The sequence below is a fragment of the Taudactylus pleione genome, unplaced genomic scaffold (genome assembly GCF_031769625.1).
Source record: "Taudactylus pleione unplaced genomic scaffold, aTauple2 ptg000027l, whole genome shotgun sequence".
Lineage (NCBI taxonomy): Eukaryota > Metazoa > Chordata > Amphibia > Anura > Myobatrachidae > Taudactylus > Taudactylus pleione.
The window spans coordinates 702,878-720,359 of NW_028284429.1; the positions used below are offsets into that span (position 1 = coordinate 702,878).

General features: G+C 48.3%; 1 protein-coding gene across 1 annotated transcript in view; it reads left to right on the top strand.

Annotated features, from left to right (window-relative positions):
- Positions 1–17,482, top strand: part of GAS2 (growth arrest specific 2) — a 162,219-nt gene that overhangs the window by 116,055 nt on the left and 28,682 nt on the right. The window contains exons 6-7 of the mRNA XM_088451758.1: positions 4,041–4,194; positions 5,935–6,042. Of these exons, the coding sequence (XP_088307884.1) occupies positions 4,041–4,194; positions 5,935–6,042 (262 nt within the window). The remainder of the gene's footprint in view (positions 1–4,040; positions 4,195–5,934; positions 6,043–17,482) is intronic.

The following is a 17,482-nucleotide window of genomic DNA, read 5'->3' on the forward strand; positions in this document are numbered from 1 at the left end:
GCAGGTGTAGGGCAAGTGTCCATCTGGAATGCCAGGATTTACAGCCTGCAGGACTGGCCAGACAGACAGGAAAGAGAAGGAATCTCTGTAACCGTTCCCTCCCAGCCTATGAAAGCTACATCACACAAGCTGCAGGAACCGACACCTCAGCCCTTTCTTTCTATGAATACATTTCCATTGTTCCTGGCGTCAAACACATGGCTCACTGTTGGCGGCATCACAATTATAGATGATAGCACTAAACAGGTAGCCAAGTGCCTTGGCTTGTAGGGAAGACCTGTGTGTCACGGAGGGTTGCAGAAAGAATGGAAAAAAGGAGAGAACAGTAGTATATGTGCCTGGGTTACACCAGGAGAGAACAGTAGTATATGTGCCTGGGTTACACCAGGAGAGAGCAGTAGTATATGTGCCTGGGTTACACCAGGAGAGAACAGTAGTGTATGTGCCTGGGTTACACCAGGAGAGAACAGTAGTATATGTGCCTGGGTTACACCAGGAGAGAACAGTAGTGTATGTGCCTGGGTTACACCATGAGAGAACAGTAGTATATGTGCCTGGGTTACACCAGGAGAGAGCAGTAGTGTATGTGCCTGGGTTACACCAGGAGAGAACAGTAGTGTATGTGCCTGGGTTACACCAGGAGAGAACAGTAGTGTATGTGCCTGGGTTACACCAGGAGAGAACAGTAGTATATGTGCCTGGGCTACACCAGGAGAGAACAGTAGTATATGTGCCTGGGCTACACCAGGAGAGAACAGTAGTATATGTGCCTGGGTTACACCAGGAGAGAACAGTAGTATATGTGCCTGGGTTACACCAGGAGAGAACAGTAGTGTATGTGCCTGGGCTACACCAGGAGAGAACAGTAGTGTATGTGCCTGGGTTACACCAGGAGAGAACAGTAGTGTATGTGCCTGGGTTACACCAGGAGAGAACAGTAGTATATGGGCCTGGGTTACACCAGGAGAGAACAGTAGTATATGTGCCTGGGTTACACCAGGAGAGAACAGTAGTGTATGTGCCTGGGTTACACAAGGAGAGAACAGTAGTGTATGTGCCTGGGTTACACCAGGAGAGAACAGTAGTATATGTGCCTGGGCTACACCAGGAGAGAACAGTAGTATATGTGCCTGGGTTACACCAGGAGAGAACAGTAGTATATGTGCCTGGGTTACACCAGGAGAGAACAGTAGTATATGTGCCTGGGTTACACCAGGAGAGAACAGTAGTATATGTGCCTGGGTTACACCGGGAGAGAACAGTAGTATATGTGCCTGGGTTACACCAGGAGAGAACAGTAGTATATGTGCCTGGGTTACACCAGCAGAGAACAGTAGTATATGTGCCTGGGTTACACCAGGAGAGAACAGTAGTATATGTGCCTGGGTTACACCGGGAGAGAACAGTAGTATATGTGCCTGGGTTACACCAGGAGAGAACAGTAGTATATGTGCCTGGGTTACACCAGCAGAGAACAGTAGTATATGTGCCTGGGTTACACCAGCAGAGAACAGTAGTGTATGTGCCTGGGCTACACCAGGAGAGAACAGTAGTGTATGTGCCTGGGTTACACCAGGAGAGAACAGTAGTATATGTGCCTGGGTTACACCAGGAGAGAACAGTAGTACATGTGCCTGGGTTACACCAGGAGAGAACAGTAGTACATGTGCCTGGGTTACACCAGCAGAGAACAGTAGTATATGTGGCTGGGTTACACCAGGAGAGAACAGTAGTGTATGTGCCTGGGTTATACCAGGAGAGAACAGTAGTACATGTGCCTGGGTTACACCAGGAGAGAACAGTAGTACATGTGCCTGGGTTACACCAGGAGAGAACAGTAGTACATGTGCCTGGGTTATACCAGGAGAGAACAGTAGTACATGTGCCTGGGTTACTCTTATGGCCCAAGATGGCTGCCTCACCTGGTTTTCTTAGGGGTAAGATGAATACTTGGGTGGATCTGATGATTCTGTGTTTCGCCTATTGCTTTAGTATCTTGTTCTCCTCCATGACGGCTTCGCTTCCTGGCATTGCCTGCGTCATGCAGTGTTCCCAAGATTACTACAAGATTATTAGTTATTTTGCTTTTCATGTCATTGTTCATATTACAGTATGTGCGACTGTTCTATTTTATAAAATATTTTCGTTCTTGCACTTAATCTTCAGCATCCACCCAATGTAATGATCGCAGTAAAATGCTTTATTTTCTCTATCTGTACAGCTTTAAGTTTAAAGCGCTATATAAACATACTTATATTATCATATAATGAAGTAATATACCTGCCCCAAATGTGCAAGTTCTGTGAGATTGCAGCATAGAAATGAATGGAGAGAAATGCCATGTACTGTACATTAGCTGCTGCTCCAAATGCCTCTATTTAGCTTTACTTTCCCCTATATAGCCTATATATATACCTCTACCACATGGCCAGTATATACCTCTACCACATGGCCAGTATATACCTCTACCACATGCCCGGTATATAATTCTACCACATGGCCAGTATATACCTCTACCACATGGCCAGTATATACCTCTACCACATGGCCAGTATATACCTCTACCACATGGCCAGTATATACCTCTACCACATGGCCAGTATATACCTCTACCACATGGCCAGTATATACATCTACCACATGGCCAGTATATACATCTACCACATGGCCAGTATATACCTCTACCACATGGCCAGTATATACATCTACCACATGCCCGGTATATACCTCTACCACATGGCCAGTATATACCTCTACCACATGGCCAGTATATACATCTACCACATGGCCAGTATATACATCTACCACATGGCCAGTATATACCTCTACCACATGGCCAGTATATACATCTACCACATGCCCGGTATATACCTCTACCACATGGCCAGTATATACCTCTACCACATGGCCAGTATATACCTCTACCACATGGCCAGTATATACCTCCACCACATGGCCAGTATATACCTCTACCACATGGCCAGTATATACATCTACCACATGGCCAGTATATACCTCTACCACATGGCCAGTATATACCTCTACCACATGGCCAGTATATACCTCTACCACATGGCCAGTATATGCCTCTACCACATGGCCAGTATATGTGTGTTTAGCCTCACATGCAACCAATATGCACCATAACGCCTATCATGCCATGATATAGAGGCCAGTTTCTAAAAGCCAGGGGATTGGTGAAGATCACCATGTACTGTAATAGTGAGGGCATGGCGATACTGTGACACTGGTAAATGGTTGATAGGAGTATTATAATTGGGAAGCAATCGGGAAGCCGACTGCCTATATACCGGCAAGGGTGAAATGCTGGGCGTCTAGATGTAGACGCCCTCATTTCCCCGACGCCGGGATACCGGCACCGGGCATCACGATCGTAGTGATGCTGGGCGCCGCGAGCGGACAGCCGCGGTGGGGGAGGGTTAGGTTTAGGGCTCCCGGGGGGGACTTAGGGTTCGGCACCCCCCCGGGAGGGTTAGGGTTAGGCTAGTTGGAGGGAGGGTTAGGGTTAGGCACCCCCCCGGGGGACTTAGGTTTAGGCAGCGGGGAAGGGGGTGGTTAGGGTTAGGCACTTAGAGGGGGGATTAGGGTTAGGCACTTGGGGGGGAAGTTAGGGTTAGGCACCCCTAAGGAGGGTTAGGGTTAGGGGGGTTAGGTTAGTGGATACTTACCTATCCACGATCGGGATTTCCAGCGCTGTCGGGCTTCCGCTGCGTCGCACTCTGCTCCTGTCGGGCTGCCGCTGACGGGAATCGAACCGCCGGCCATGCGGCCGACGGTATATCATACCCATTCCTCATAATTATTATTCTTACAGTTATTATTTTACTTATAAAGCGCCCTTATTTTCTGCAGCGCTGAACGGTGGGCAGAAGACAGATATTTATTACAGTACAGGATTATAACACTGGATAAGTGGAGTGAGGGCCCTGCACACAAGCGCTTACGGCTATCACTGTGTTAGCCGTACGCAGACCACCATTGTGACCTGACCATGTGTCCCCCTTCTCCCTGATCGGCAGGTTTGGCGTGGAGCCGCCGGGATTAATAAAGCTGGAGAAAGAGATTGAACAGGAAGAAACGCTCTCTACGCCCATCCCGTCCCCGTCCCCGTCCCCGTCTCCAACAAAGTCCCCATCTGGGAAAAAAAGCGCCGGGAAGCTGCTAGATGACGCAGTAAGTTCTGTAACGCCAGGGGTGCATCTAGCCGCTCCGATACCTGAGACGGCCAGTGAAATTGCGCCTTCTCATCCCTTATACACAGTATCCTAAATATCTACATTTCAGCCAGATAGAAACTTATACCAGGGCCGAAACTAGGATTTTTGTCACCAGGGGCAAGACAGTAATTTGGCGCCCCCCATGTAATTCCCCCTGCAGTAGTGCCCATATTGTAATGCCCCCATAGTAATGCCCATATGTTAATACCCCCATAGTAATGCCCCTGTAGTGCCCACCATACAGTAATGCCCCTGTAGTGCCCATGCTCCCATATTAATGCCCCTGTAGTGCCCATGCTTTTATAGTAATGCCCCTGTAGTGCCCATGCTCTCATAGTATTGCCCCTGTATTGCCCATGCCCCATAGTAATATCCCTGTAGTGCCCTTACAGTAATGCCCCTGTAGTGCCCATGCCCCAATAGTAATGCCCCTGTAGTGCTCATGCCCCATTAGTAATGCACCTTATTGCCTATGCCCCCATAGTAATGCCCCTGTGGTAATGCCCCTGCCCCCATAATAATGCCCCTGTAGTGCAGCTTATTAAAAAAAAAAATACTTACCTTGAACCCCGCTCCTGCATCCAGCGTCGCGTCCGGTCCGCCGGCTGCTCCTTGGAACTATGGGGGAGATGTCATGACGTCTCCCCCATAGTGCCCGTGGGGAGAGCCGGAAGCTGGAGTTCGGGAGAGAACTCCAGCCTCCGGCTCCGGCTACACCGCGTCGCTGCAGAGACGCTACCAGCGGACGTCCGGCTTGGAGCCTCTCTGCAGCGCCGGGCTGGGGGTCACTGGCACCAGGTACAGCGGCTCACCCGCTGTACCTGCACGTGCACCTCCAGTCCCCCCCTAGTTGCGGCCCTGCTTATACGTAAAGGTCTCATGTTGCAACCTTTTCTGAGTTAGTCCGCTAACGCTAAATACGACCAACTCTGCATAAATAGCAAATGCACATCTTCCCCATGCACGCCAACAATATGACAGGAGACACATAGTACGCAATTCATGCCCATTATAGTAAATGACCGGAGAGTCATAATCACCCAAGTCACTTGGAGCCTGTAAAATGCGAAATGACGCAAATATAAAATAAACATATGAGCGGCCATCTTAGACTAGGGAACATGCTTTATTTTTAAAAACAAGAATTCAGGACCTGATTCAGAGGCGCACGCTATGTGGGTGCGCTCGCTCTGAATCAGGGCGTCCCTATTTTTTTAATAGAGTGATGTCAGTGGGGCCGCCCACAAAAGGCAGGCGTTCCTTCGGGAACTCCTCCATGTGTTCAGCCACCCCCCCTACCCGCCTACAAAACGGGGCGAGCAATCAATCAACATTGTCAGCTGCCCCTTTTGCTGCAAGCTCCGGAGCGAGTGAAGGTCTCACTCGCTCCGGGGCTCGCGAACGCGCGTTGCGCACGCCACGCGTGATCGCTGGGCCACCGTCGCCCCGCTTGTGAGCACGTCTGAATCAGGCCCTCAGTACACAATAATACACAAATCACATGGGCGCGCCCTTACTGTACATTGGCCACATCTAACGCCCCTTCTCACCCCGATCCAGCCTCATTGTCATAGGGAGTCGCAAGTACGTCCAACTCTAAATGAGTCACATTAGTTAGTTTGTTCTTTATATGATACAGTAACAAGATGTCTGAGGTGTAAGACACACTAAGTATTCATGCTCATGTGTTTCTCAGGTTCAACATATTTCTGAGGACCCCCCCTGCAAATGCCCCAATAAGTTCTGCGTGGAACGTCTTTCTCAAGGGCGATATAAAGTCGGAGAGAAGATCCTCTTTATCAGGGTAAAGTGCTTATTATTGCTATCAATTTATTGTATACATTTTTATTTCATGAAGATAGAGAAGGGGGGGTAAGACCCCAAATGTACGTTTATCAAAAAATCACACTAAGGTGCTTACACACGTAATGATTTTTTTAACGATTTATCGTTAACGTCGTCATTATCGTTAAGTCGTTCAAAAAATCATCCAGTTTCAGGGGCAAAACGATGAACAATGACTACCAACGCGCGCTCCAGTTTGTAGTTGGTAGTCATCGTTCATCGCCCATTTTGACTGTCCTACATGACGATTTCAGGTAAGCACAGCCATCATCGCTGATGAAATCGTTGTGAAAACCGTTCATTACATTACATAAATTTGTGCTATCGCTAAGGGAAATCGTTTACTACAAAATCGCTACGTGTGTACACACCTTAAAGGCGCACACACACGGTCAGATTTTCTTTCAGATTTGAACGATAACGATTTTTAAAAATCGTTCATATCTGAAAGAAAATCTGACATGTGAGCCTGCAACGATGAACGGTGCGCGTTCCCGCATGTCAGATAACGATATCTGACATCTGATGTGTTTGCAGTCAGAATTGGTCGATGTCATTAATTTTAATACAGTCTGAAATCGTTCAAATCGTTTGTCGTTCAAATCGTTGTAAAAATCGTTCATCTGACACATCTGACCGTGTGTATGCACCAGTAGAGTTGAATGATGGTATTTTGGGTTACGGTGTCCCACATCTGGAGTCCCCTTTTGGTGCTTGTGGGCACATGTACCTTAGATGTGGGATATTTTAGGGTATTGTATATACTCCTTGTCATTGATACATGTCTGTGCTTGTATTGTTGAACGCACTTTGCACATAATTAGGGGCACTAGACTGTGATGAAGAAATAGTGGATGTGTGGAATCGGCTTCTCCCAGGAAATGACTGTTCTGTGTAGGGCAGGAAGCTCGTCAGTGATAATGTGCGAATGCAGAGGAGAGAAAAGGTCTCCAAAAATTGTGAAACGCATGTGGTTATATAGCCTGTGGTGTCCTCTTTGCTTTATACATTAGTCTAGCTGCAACTAGCAACAAGTGACGGTATGAGGCACGAGGCACAAGATGCCTCATGCCTTGGCGATGTCACTAGTTCCTAGTGAATTGTTAGGATAACTCTTGGCACACCCCTTAACATGACAAAACGCGCCAGGACGTGTAGGTGACAGGTAAACTGTGTAATTATTTGTAGTATTTAAAACAATGCAACAGGGTTTTCATTATATCACTGAAATGGAAGCAGAGCTCCATATCTGAAGCATTAGTCAGACATTGCATTAACGCCAGTGGAAAAAATAAAAACCTGCTCATTGTGTGAGAACAAACGACCTTAAAGATGTTTTGCCCTTTTAATTATTCAATACGGAAAACAAGACTTTGATCTGAGAAAATACCCAGCCTGCCGTGTGTAAGGCGAATATCGATCTGTATTCCTGCCTGCATCGGGGCGTCAGACAGAGGCGACTCAGCCTGAGAGATGGGGGCCTATTCCTGTTGCTATGGTAACGGAGCTGGGATAACTCTTTGGGGACTTACAGGGAGCGGAGGCATTAGGAGTGAGTGATGTTTTCAGCTCAACAGCTGAGGTATATTGATGTCTGTTTAGTACATTAGCACGTTATAAGCACAAACTCTCCTGCAGCTGGCTTGCTCAATGTGAAGACACTCGCACCATTATGAGCAATATACGCACAAATGCAGATTTCTCCAGCATTAGTCAGAGCGCACCTTTCATCTCTCAGCTTAATCGTGAACCGCGTGCACTGTGTAGGCGGCCATTTTGTGCGCTTATCTGGTATTTCAGAGAATGCAGCCTGTAGGTTTGCCGGGAATCTGTGAAATCACGATGCACTTTGTGTAGGCTTAAGCCGCCTATGTCAAAATACAACCTTCATTAATATATACCAACATTGCTGACATCAAATAAATTGCCATTTACCATTTCAATTGCATTATATGCTGGGTTATGTTGTTGTAATTGCTAGTTTACAGTGTTCTGGCTTATTGACTACTAAATACACTTTTTACACAAACACTGAACCCACACAGCCCATAACGCAGTGTGCGGATGTCATCATGGGTACTCAGCAGTGGTGGCAGGAAGGGAAGTCATATATTCAGGAAGAAAATAAACTTTATTTCTTTAGTTACTGATAAACAGCTCAGTTTACCTAAGAGAGAGAGAGAGACTATTTTTGCCTGAGTTAAGGCTTCACCCTGTCTACTAAAGCCCCCAAAGCTGGGTATCTCCAGTGGTACCTATCGCTGGGTCTCCCTGGTAAAGGTTTCCCCATGTACAGCATAGAAAAGCTTATTTAAGAAGTGGTATATGTACTGCCGCACTGCTTATCGCTGTCACCCCTGAGGTTGGCAATAGCACAGGATACATATGGGGACATGTTTTACAGTATTATTTAAATAAACCAGTTTTTTCTATTTAAAAAAAATAAATAAAAATTGTATATTTTTTTTGTATTATTATTTTTTTTATTATTATTATTATTATTATTATTATTATTATTATTATCCTTTATTATGGAAAGTGGAATTGGAAGCCCAAGTCATGACTTGTACACCGCTGCACACTTTACTTTAGACTTTATGGGTGTGGTACAAAGAGTCAACATTCAGAATGCCGGAATGGTCTGAATGTGGATATGGACAGCGTGGCGACATGCCTAAGGTCAACATTGACAATGTCAAAACTGACACAACGACGACATTGTGAATGTCAACAGTCGGCATGTCGACAATGCATTTTTCGATAAGCGCATCCTAACCTTAAGTGAGACCTAAACCTGTCACTGTCGACATTCTGTCCGTGTCAATATTCTGAATGTCGACATGAACGTATACCCTTATTACCATATCACAGAACTGTGGGCCTGATTCACTACGGATCGCAACTGCGATTGCAATAGCGATTCCGCACGCAGTTCAACTGCGATAGTATGCTAATCCATTGCGATCGCCATGCAGCCACAGCATAACATAAGGACGCCCACTTTACCTTACACACATCCGTAATCGTGAGAACAGAGAAGAAAAAGTACTCTCTTTTCTGAGTGCCCCAGGAATGAGAGTACTTTTTCTTCTCTGTTCTCACATTCATACCACTCTCAAGGGTGCACCTCCAAAAGAGACTGGCCTCTATTTACTACAATCCGCATATTGAATGCGGATTGTAGTGTGATATTACCGAGTGAATTCGCATTGCGAATTCCGGCAATATTACAGGGATTTACTATAAATCCCTTGCAGGGACAGAGCTTGTGATAAAGCTCTGTCCCTGCGGATCCCATCCGCACTCTAGTCGTGGTATTTTTGCATGCGCCGACCCACCGTCGCTGCTACCCCCCACCGACGCTAAGCCCCGCTCCCCGCGATTGCGGACCCCCGCGACCCGCCCTCCCTCCATTACACTTACCTCCATCCTCCTGGCCTCCGGTGATCTTCTCCGGGCTTCCCGATCAGGTGATCTCCCATACTGCATTGGGACCCGATCACCTGATGACCGGGCCGCAGTGCACTATGGGAGACCAGCTGACTGGAGAGGAGCCATCACTGGAGGCCCGATCACCAGTCCCTGGATTCGGGTAAGTAAAAAAAAAATGTTTCAATTTTTTTTTTTCTTTTTTTACACCAATCAGCTTGCGGTCTGTTTAGACCACATAGCTGATTACTGGTACCGGCTCCCGCCTCTGCTCTCCCCGTTAGAGCAGAGTGGGAGCCCGGTAACCAGGGGAGACCCTGGATAACGCCACCTTCAGGTGGCGTTATTATCACAGGGCTTCCCCCGGTATTTTTTTACAATTTATTTTTAGTAACTCTGGTCGGATCACATTTTCCATTACAATTATGGGAAATGCGATCTGCTTTACTAAAAGTAAGTGATACTAGGGGTTGGAGTAGAATTTTACTAATTCTACTCCAATTGCCCTGTAATAACTACAGGTGAAACTAAAATAATGTGAAAAGGGTGTGAAAACACAAAACACCCTTTTTCACTTTATTTTAGTAAAAATAATGTTAATTAATAGAGGCCTCTCTCATATAAATTGTTATTTTTCTACGCCTAAATTTATTTTGGAATACACCTACTTTCCTATCTTGCAATTTGGAGTGTTCCAAAGCAGTGCTTAGACTATCCCTACCCCCTTTTCTCGGTACAATGGAGTACCATCGCAGCCTCACACGCACTTGCACAAGCTCTGACCTTACTCGGGAATTGCTAACAACCACCTACGCTATGAGACCTCAGGCTGCATAGGGCATCGCAGTGGCTAATTTATGCGCGCCCCTGCAACGGCATTCAAACGCACTGACGCGCCTGCGTTTCGCCGACCATCCTCCCCGTCACCACCCACAAACGGCACTTCCTGTTAATCCCTCTGCGATGGGTCTGCAAAGTCACTGCGATCACAGTCCCGATCGCAGTGGCCAGTTTGCGCACACACGCTGCGATGCATGCGCAGTACTTAACAATCATCCGATTGCGTGCGTAATCGCAGTTGTGGACGGTAATAAATCAGGCCCTGTGTTAGGACATAATTACTGCTTTATGAAATAATAGACCGGCAATAGATAAAGTAATTTCCTCCTGATATAATGCAGGCCTTTGTTCATTACAAGCTCTATCTTAGCAAGGTAACTAAGAAATACATATTCACAGTGAATTGCCTTATCGTCAATAATAGGGAATGAGCAAACAGGGTCCAGGGTGTGCCCTAACGTCCGACGCCGTCTCCATGCTTGTCACAAAAATGACTGGTGCCGTCGGCATTCCAGCAAGGTGCGTCACGGTACCGTTTCCCTCCCTCTCATTTCAGGCCCTAATTATCTCCACTTGGAGGAGCTGAGGACATCATTTAAATTGAGGGACTGCCATGTGGCATAATAGGTAACTTGGATGCCAGAGTTGGTGGGATAGGATGATATGGGGAGAGATGGCGTATGGGGGAGATTGGGGGACATGAGGGTAGGAACTGATGAAATGAAAATAGCGTCAGATGCACCCGATGGCTGATTCTAGACATGCCCCTGGGCACAGAGCATCATTCTCTAGATTGTCCTGGGTCATACTTGATTACTCTCCTGGAATGACCAGAAGGTTCATGAAAATCGTGAGTCACTCTGTCTCCCAGCCACCCGGAGAGCAGGCAAGTCACCAAGGACATGAATCCAGGCATTGCGCAGAGGGCATGGAGTCATGTAGGCCTTGCCTCTTAAAACAGTAGATTTGTTAAATAGGCGTGTAGCCAATAAATACGAAAGGAATAGGAGCAAACAGTGGTAATCACAACATTATACAGAATAAGGGGTATATTTACTAAAGTGACAGTTTTAAAAGTGCAGAAACAGATAAATCTCAGGTGCACAACTCCAAATTACTGATAATATATAAATGTAATAGAATTTTGCAATCAGTAGAGGTTTTTGGCATAATCTTGGCCAAGTTTATGGGCCTACCCACCATATCCAGGTAACCTCTTTAGGGTAGGTCCCTAACATACTAGGGTTCAAATCCAGAGCGCACCTCCAAACCGGCCCAGCTAAGCCGCCCCTGGGCACCGCCATAGTAAGAAAAGTGCAGTGTAAAAGAGATAGCTAAGAGCAGCCAAAGCTGCATATAGAGAATGAAAATAAAAACGTGAGGTAGATGTATAATAAACAAACAGTGAAGGGTTAAAATGTGTTATAAAAGAAAAATGTATTATATGCGGTGCCCTGAAACAGATCAACCAAAGCAATCCAGGAGGACCCACGCCCCAAAAATGAACCAAAGTTGCATTACAGTATATAACTTGTAGGACTTACCTAGAATTGTGCCTAATACCAGTGTGCATATACATTACCAGACTCCATGCTTTTAAACCAATAAGGAAGGGGTGCTAATCTAGTTTTAAAAGTGGAGATGTTGCCCTTTGCAACCAATGAGATTCTACTTTACATTTAACTAGCACCCTCTGCAAGATAATAGCTAGAATCTGATTGGTTGCTATGGGCAACATCTCCACTTCTAAAAACTTTCACTTTAGTCAATTTACCCCTTAGAGAAAATTATACCGGTATGGGAGCGAGATCAATAACGCCTGGCATGCATCCGTCTTATGAAAATGTATCAATGGCGGCTTCCAAGTTTTTGTTCAGTGCACTGTGTGTAATCCGTGTCAGTGGTACAAGCGTAGAACATGGAGGATAAAGTGTTATCTCAACCAGGGCCATACCTAGGGGTCCAGATGCCCCTGGAAAAGTGAAGGACTTGACGCCCCCACCATCTATATAATAATTTTTTATTATAACCTACCTGACTAGTGGTATTCTATAGTACATATTATTGAAGACTCTGCCCTTAAAAACTTAAAATGTAGAAGGAGGGGGAAGATACATTCGGGGAAGGTAGGACAATGAACTTAGCTGACCTTAGGGGAAACTGAGAAGGATAAGACTGTGCAGTAACAGCTGCGGGAGGGTAGGGGTATTCAGCAGGAAGCAAGGGAAAGGAGGGACAAGAGAAATGTAGTAGAATAGGGGGGAGTAGAGGGGAGGACCGAGGGACCTAAGTTACAGTGGAGAGAGGGGAGCGTGACCTGAGGTACAGTGGAGAGAGGGGAGCGTGACCTGAGCTACAGTGGAGAGAGGGGAGCGTGACCTGAGTTGCAGTGGAGAGAGGGGAGCGTGACCTGAGTTATAGTGGAGAGAGGGGAGTGTGACCTGAGTTAGGGTGTAGAGAGGGGAGCGTGACCTGAGTTAGGGTGTAGAGAGGGGAGCGTGACCTGAGTTAGGGTGTAGAGAGGGGAGCGTGACCTGAGTTACAGTGGAGAGAGGGGAGCGTGATCTGAGTTATAGTGGAGAGAGGGGAGCGTGATCTGAGTTATAGTGGAGAGAGGGGAGCGTGACCTGAGTTATAGTGGAGAGAGGGGAGCGTAACCTGAGTTACAGTGGAGAGAGGGGAGCGTGACCTGAGTTAAGGTGTAGAGAGGGGAGCGTGACCTGAGTTAGGGTGTAGAGAGGGGAGCGTGACCTGAGTTAGGGTGTAGAGAGGGGAGCGTGACCTGAGTTACAGTAGAGAGAGGGGAGCGTGACCTGAGTTACAGTGGAGAGAAGTGAGCATAACCTGAGTTACAGTGGAGAGAGGGGAGCGTGACCCAAGTTAGGGTGTAGAGAGGGGAGCGTGACCTGAGTTACAGTGGAGAGAGGGGAGCGTGACCTGAGTTACAGTGGAGAGAGGGCAGTGTGACCTGAGTTACAGTGGAGAGAGGGCAGTGTGACCTGAGTTACAGTGGAGAGAGGGCAGTGTGACCTGAGTTACAGTGGAGAGAGGGGAGCGTGACCTGAGTTACAGTGGAGAGAGGGGAGCGTGACCCAAGTTAGGGTGTAGAGAGGGGAGCGTGACCTGAGTTACAGTGGAGAGAGGGGAGCGTGACCTGAGTTAAGGTGTAGAGAGGGGAGCGTGACCTGAGTTAGGGTGTAGAGAGGGGAGCGTGACCTGAGTTAGGGTGTAGAGAGGGGAGCGTGACCTGAGTTACAGTGGAGAGAGGGGAGCGTGACCTGAGTTATAGTGGAGAGAGGGGAGCGTGACCTGAGTTACAGTGGAGAGAGGGGAGCGTGACCTGAGTTACAGTGGAGAGAGGGGAGTGTGACCCAAGTTAGGGTGTAGAGAGGGGAGCGTGACCTGAGTTACAGTGGAGAGAGGGGAGCGTGACCTGAGTTAGGGTGGAGAGAGGGGAGCGTGACCTGAGTTAGGGTGGAGAGAGGGGAGCGTGACCTGAGTTACAGTGGAGAGAGGGGAGCGTAACCTGAGTTACAGTGGAGAGAGTGGAGCGTAACCTGAGTTACGGTGGAGAGAGGGGAGCGTGACCTGAGTTACAGTGGAGAGAGGGGAGCGTGATCTGAGTTATAGTGGAGAGAGGGGAGCGTGACCTGAGTTATAGTGGAGAGAGGGGAGCGTGATCTGAGTTATAGTGGAGAGAGGGGAGCGTGATCTGAGTTATAGTGGAGAGAGGGGAGCGTGACCTGAGTTATAGTGGAGAGAGGGGAGCGTAACCTGAGTTACAGTGGAGAGAGGGGAGCGTGACCTGAGTTAAGGTGTAGAGAGGGGAGCGTGACCTGAGTTAGGGTGTAGAGAGGGGAGCGTAACCTGAGTTACAGTGGAGAGAGGGCAGTGTGACCTGAGTTACAGTGGAGAGAGGGCAGTGTGACCTGAGTTACAGTGGAGAGAGGGCAGTGTGACCTGAGTTACAGTGGAGAGAGGGGAGCGTGACCTGAGTTACAGTGGAGAGAGGGGAGCGTGACCCAAGTTAGGGTGTAGAGAGGGGAGCGTGACCTGAGTTACAGTGGAGAGAGGGGAGCGTGACCTGAGTTAGGGTGGAGAGAGGGGAGCGTGACCTGAGTTAGGGTGGAGAGAGGGGAGCGTAACCTGAGTTACAGTGGAGAGAGGGGAGCGTAACCTGAGTTACAGTGGAGAGAGGGGAGCGTGACCTGAGTTACAGTGGAGAGAGGGGAGCGTGACCGGAGTTACAGTGGAGAGAGGGGAGCGTGACCTGAGGTACAGTGGAGAGAGGGGAGCGTGACCTGAGTTACAGTGGAGAGAGGGGAGCGTGACCTGAGTTACAGTGGAGAGAGGGGAGCGTGACCTGAGTTACAGTGGAGAGAGGGGAGCAGAACAAGAGGGGCCATTACCTTGAGGTGTCCATGAGCTCCAAGAAACATGAAGGTAGTGCTGCACCGAGCAGTTCTATGCACAGTATTGTTTTTGTGGGAGATGGGAACTTTTAGGAAAACTGATGATATTATGGGGTCTATTCATGAAGAACATAAAGTAGCTACTGAAAAATATCATTATATATCTCATCACATCGATGTGATATGTAGTGATATTTAGTAGCCATTCATGTAGACTTACCTGCCCAACGTCTTCCTGCGGTATCCGGCCCCTCCGCGATCCTGGACGCAGTGAGAATACAGACATATCTGTATTCTCACTGCCCATGCGCCGGTGTCCTAGAGCAGCAGCTCAAGTCAGACCTGCTGCAATGGCCGCTGGGTAACAGGGGTCGGAGCCGGCGCTGGGTGCCGGGCAGACAGCAACTTCCCTGCTCTGTTTGGCTTACAAATAAATAAAAAGGAAAAAGGATTAGAATGGGTCACCTGGGTAGCGGACTGACCCTAGAGTTTGGCAGGCTGGGTGAAGCCCCAGCGCCCCTGGTGAGTGCCCCTGACCTGACCAACCCCTAGTTATGGCCCTGATCCCAAGCACAGGGAAATAATCCTGCTGTATTCTATATAGGTTTATTAGTGGGCAGCTGCGCCACAATATAGGCGGCTGTCAGGGAAATTGCTGCATGTACTCGAGCACCACTCAATATAAATAGGACAAAGATGAATTCTCCTCTGTAAAAACTAATTCTGTGTTGTACAGGAATAAATTGCATGGATAGATATTTAGGCTGCTGTCAAACAATCTCTGTCTTCTGAAACTCAATCTCGGAGGCTGCAGCAGGTCAGGGCAATCTCCCAGCTGTGACCCTGCTACGCTGAGATGTAATTAGAATACACCGGCAGCCCGCGAGGGTCTCTGGTCTCCGAAAATGATCAACTATCACAGGGCGGAGAGGAAGGTCCCGGAATGAATGACTCTGATGTGCCCCTGTGACCTTATTTTACATGAAATGTTGTATATGACACTGAGACACAGGATATAAGGATTGGTGACATCACAATGTGTATTCTCAGTGTGTGTAGGAATTATTTATTACATGTATGTATATAGCGCTGGCGGATCTATGCAGCCATTCACACCAATCCTTGTCCCAGGCCAGCTTCCAGTCTATGGGTCTGATTCGGAGACGGACGCTAATGTCACCACAGCCGCGGATTTGTACACAGTTTCTGTGCGAAATATGCAAAAGTTGCAGCCAAGAGGATTTGTTTCCAGACGCCTACTGGCGGCTTCGCTAATACGCAGCTTCGCTCGCAAATCAGTCGATAATTGCCCTTCTGTGTAACCCTGAGGTCAAGTAGGGTGGTGACAGCGGGAACTGAGACGCCGGAGGGATTTTTACTGCGTACAGGATTGTAGTCGTAGGCTGAGATTTACCCTGAAGACGGTTGCGACACTCCTGCATTTGAGTCGCCGCCCTTCAGTTGCCACCCACAAACTGTCCCTGTCGGTCAATCACTTTGCGAATAAACCCTCACTGCGGACAACAACGGTAAGGAAACTTGACGCTTGCGCAGTGCGACTCGGATTCATGCGCAGATTGTCTTTAAGATGTTTACCATTTTCGTCACTCTTAGGAGCTTGCCTGATATACCGGGCTGCCTCCAAGCGCTGCTGTCAGTGTGAATGGATATTGGGCGTGAATGCGCCCGCCATCCATTCACCGGCGGTGACCACTACACGCGTTTTAGCCACCCGCGGGACACTGCTACCCGCGGATGGGGAGGGCACTGCAGGCTGTTTTAGCGGGGCACTGCGCTGGAGGGCAGGGTGCTTTTTGCCCTTTAGAAATAGGGCAGAGCGCGGCGTCCCGCTAAAACAGCCAGTGGGAACGCTACATGTAGATGCCCACTTCCCCTCTCGTGCATCAGTAATACCTTGCAATCCAGCCAAAACATCGGTAACATCTAAGTACATCGGAGCCACTCGCACAATTAAGGCAGATCTGACCCTACAACTAAATTACTAAATTTCATGCACGATCTGAGGCCTCAGGCTGCGTATTCCGTTGCAGTGGCCAATTTATGCACTCCCCTGCAATGGCGTACAAACGCACTGACACGCCGGCGTTTCTCCACCCCCCCCTCGTCACCACCCACAAACGGCACTTCCTGTCAGTCGCTCTGCGATGGGTCTGCGTAGTCACTGCGATGCATGTGCAGTGAGAAACGATCGTCCATCTGCGTACGCTTTAGCAGTTGCGATCTTTGCTGAATCAGGCCCTGTGTCTTTAGTTGGGAAATCAGAACCTTTTCCTCATTGTGGTAATAGGGGAAAGTGAAAGACTAATCGAACCATCTAGTAGTTGGTTCCCTCCGATGTTTCCCTCAGGAAGTGTTGGCCTTAGTGGAGAACAGGTCCGCACAGAACTGAATGGGTGATTTGGGGTAATGCTGCACCCCTCTAGTGTTCACTCTAGCTCCGGCGGCAGGCAGGGCGCCGGAGCTAGAGAGGGCAACCTTATGCGCGCTCCCGACAAAGGGGGCGTAGTCATGAAAAGGGGGCGTGTCTATAAGACGCGTCCCCTTTTCGTCATTCTTGGGGGCGTGCCCGGCTCTTACGGACATGGCGGGCAGCTCCCAAGCGCTGCAGAAAGGGAGGATAGATGCCGGGCGCAAGCGCCTATTCTCCGGCGGTGACCGGGACACCACGTTTCTCCACCCGCAGGACACTGCGTCCCG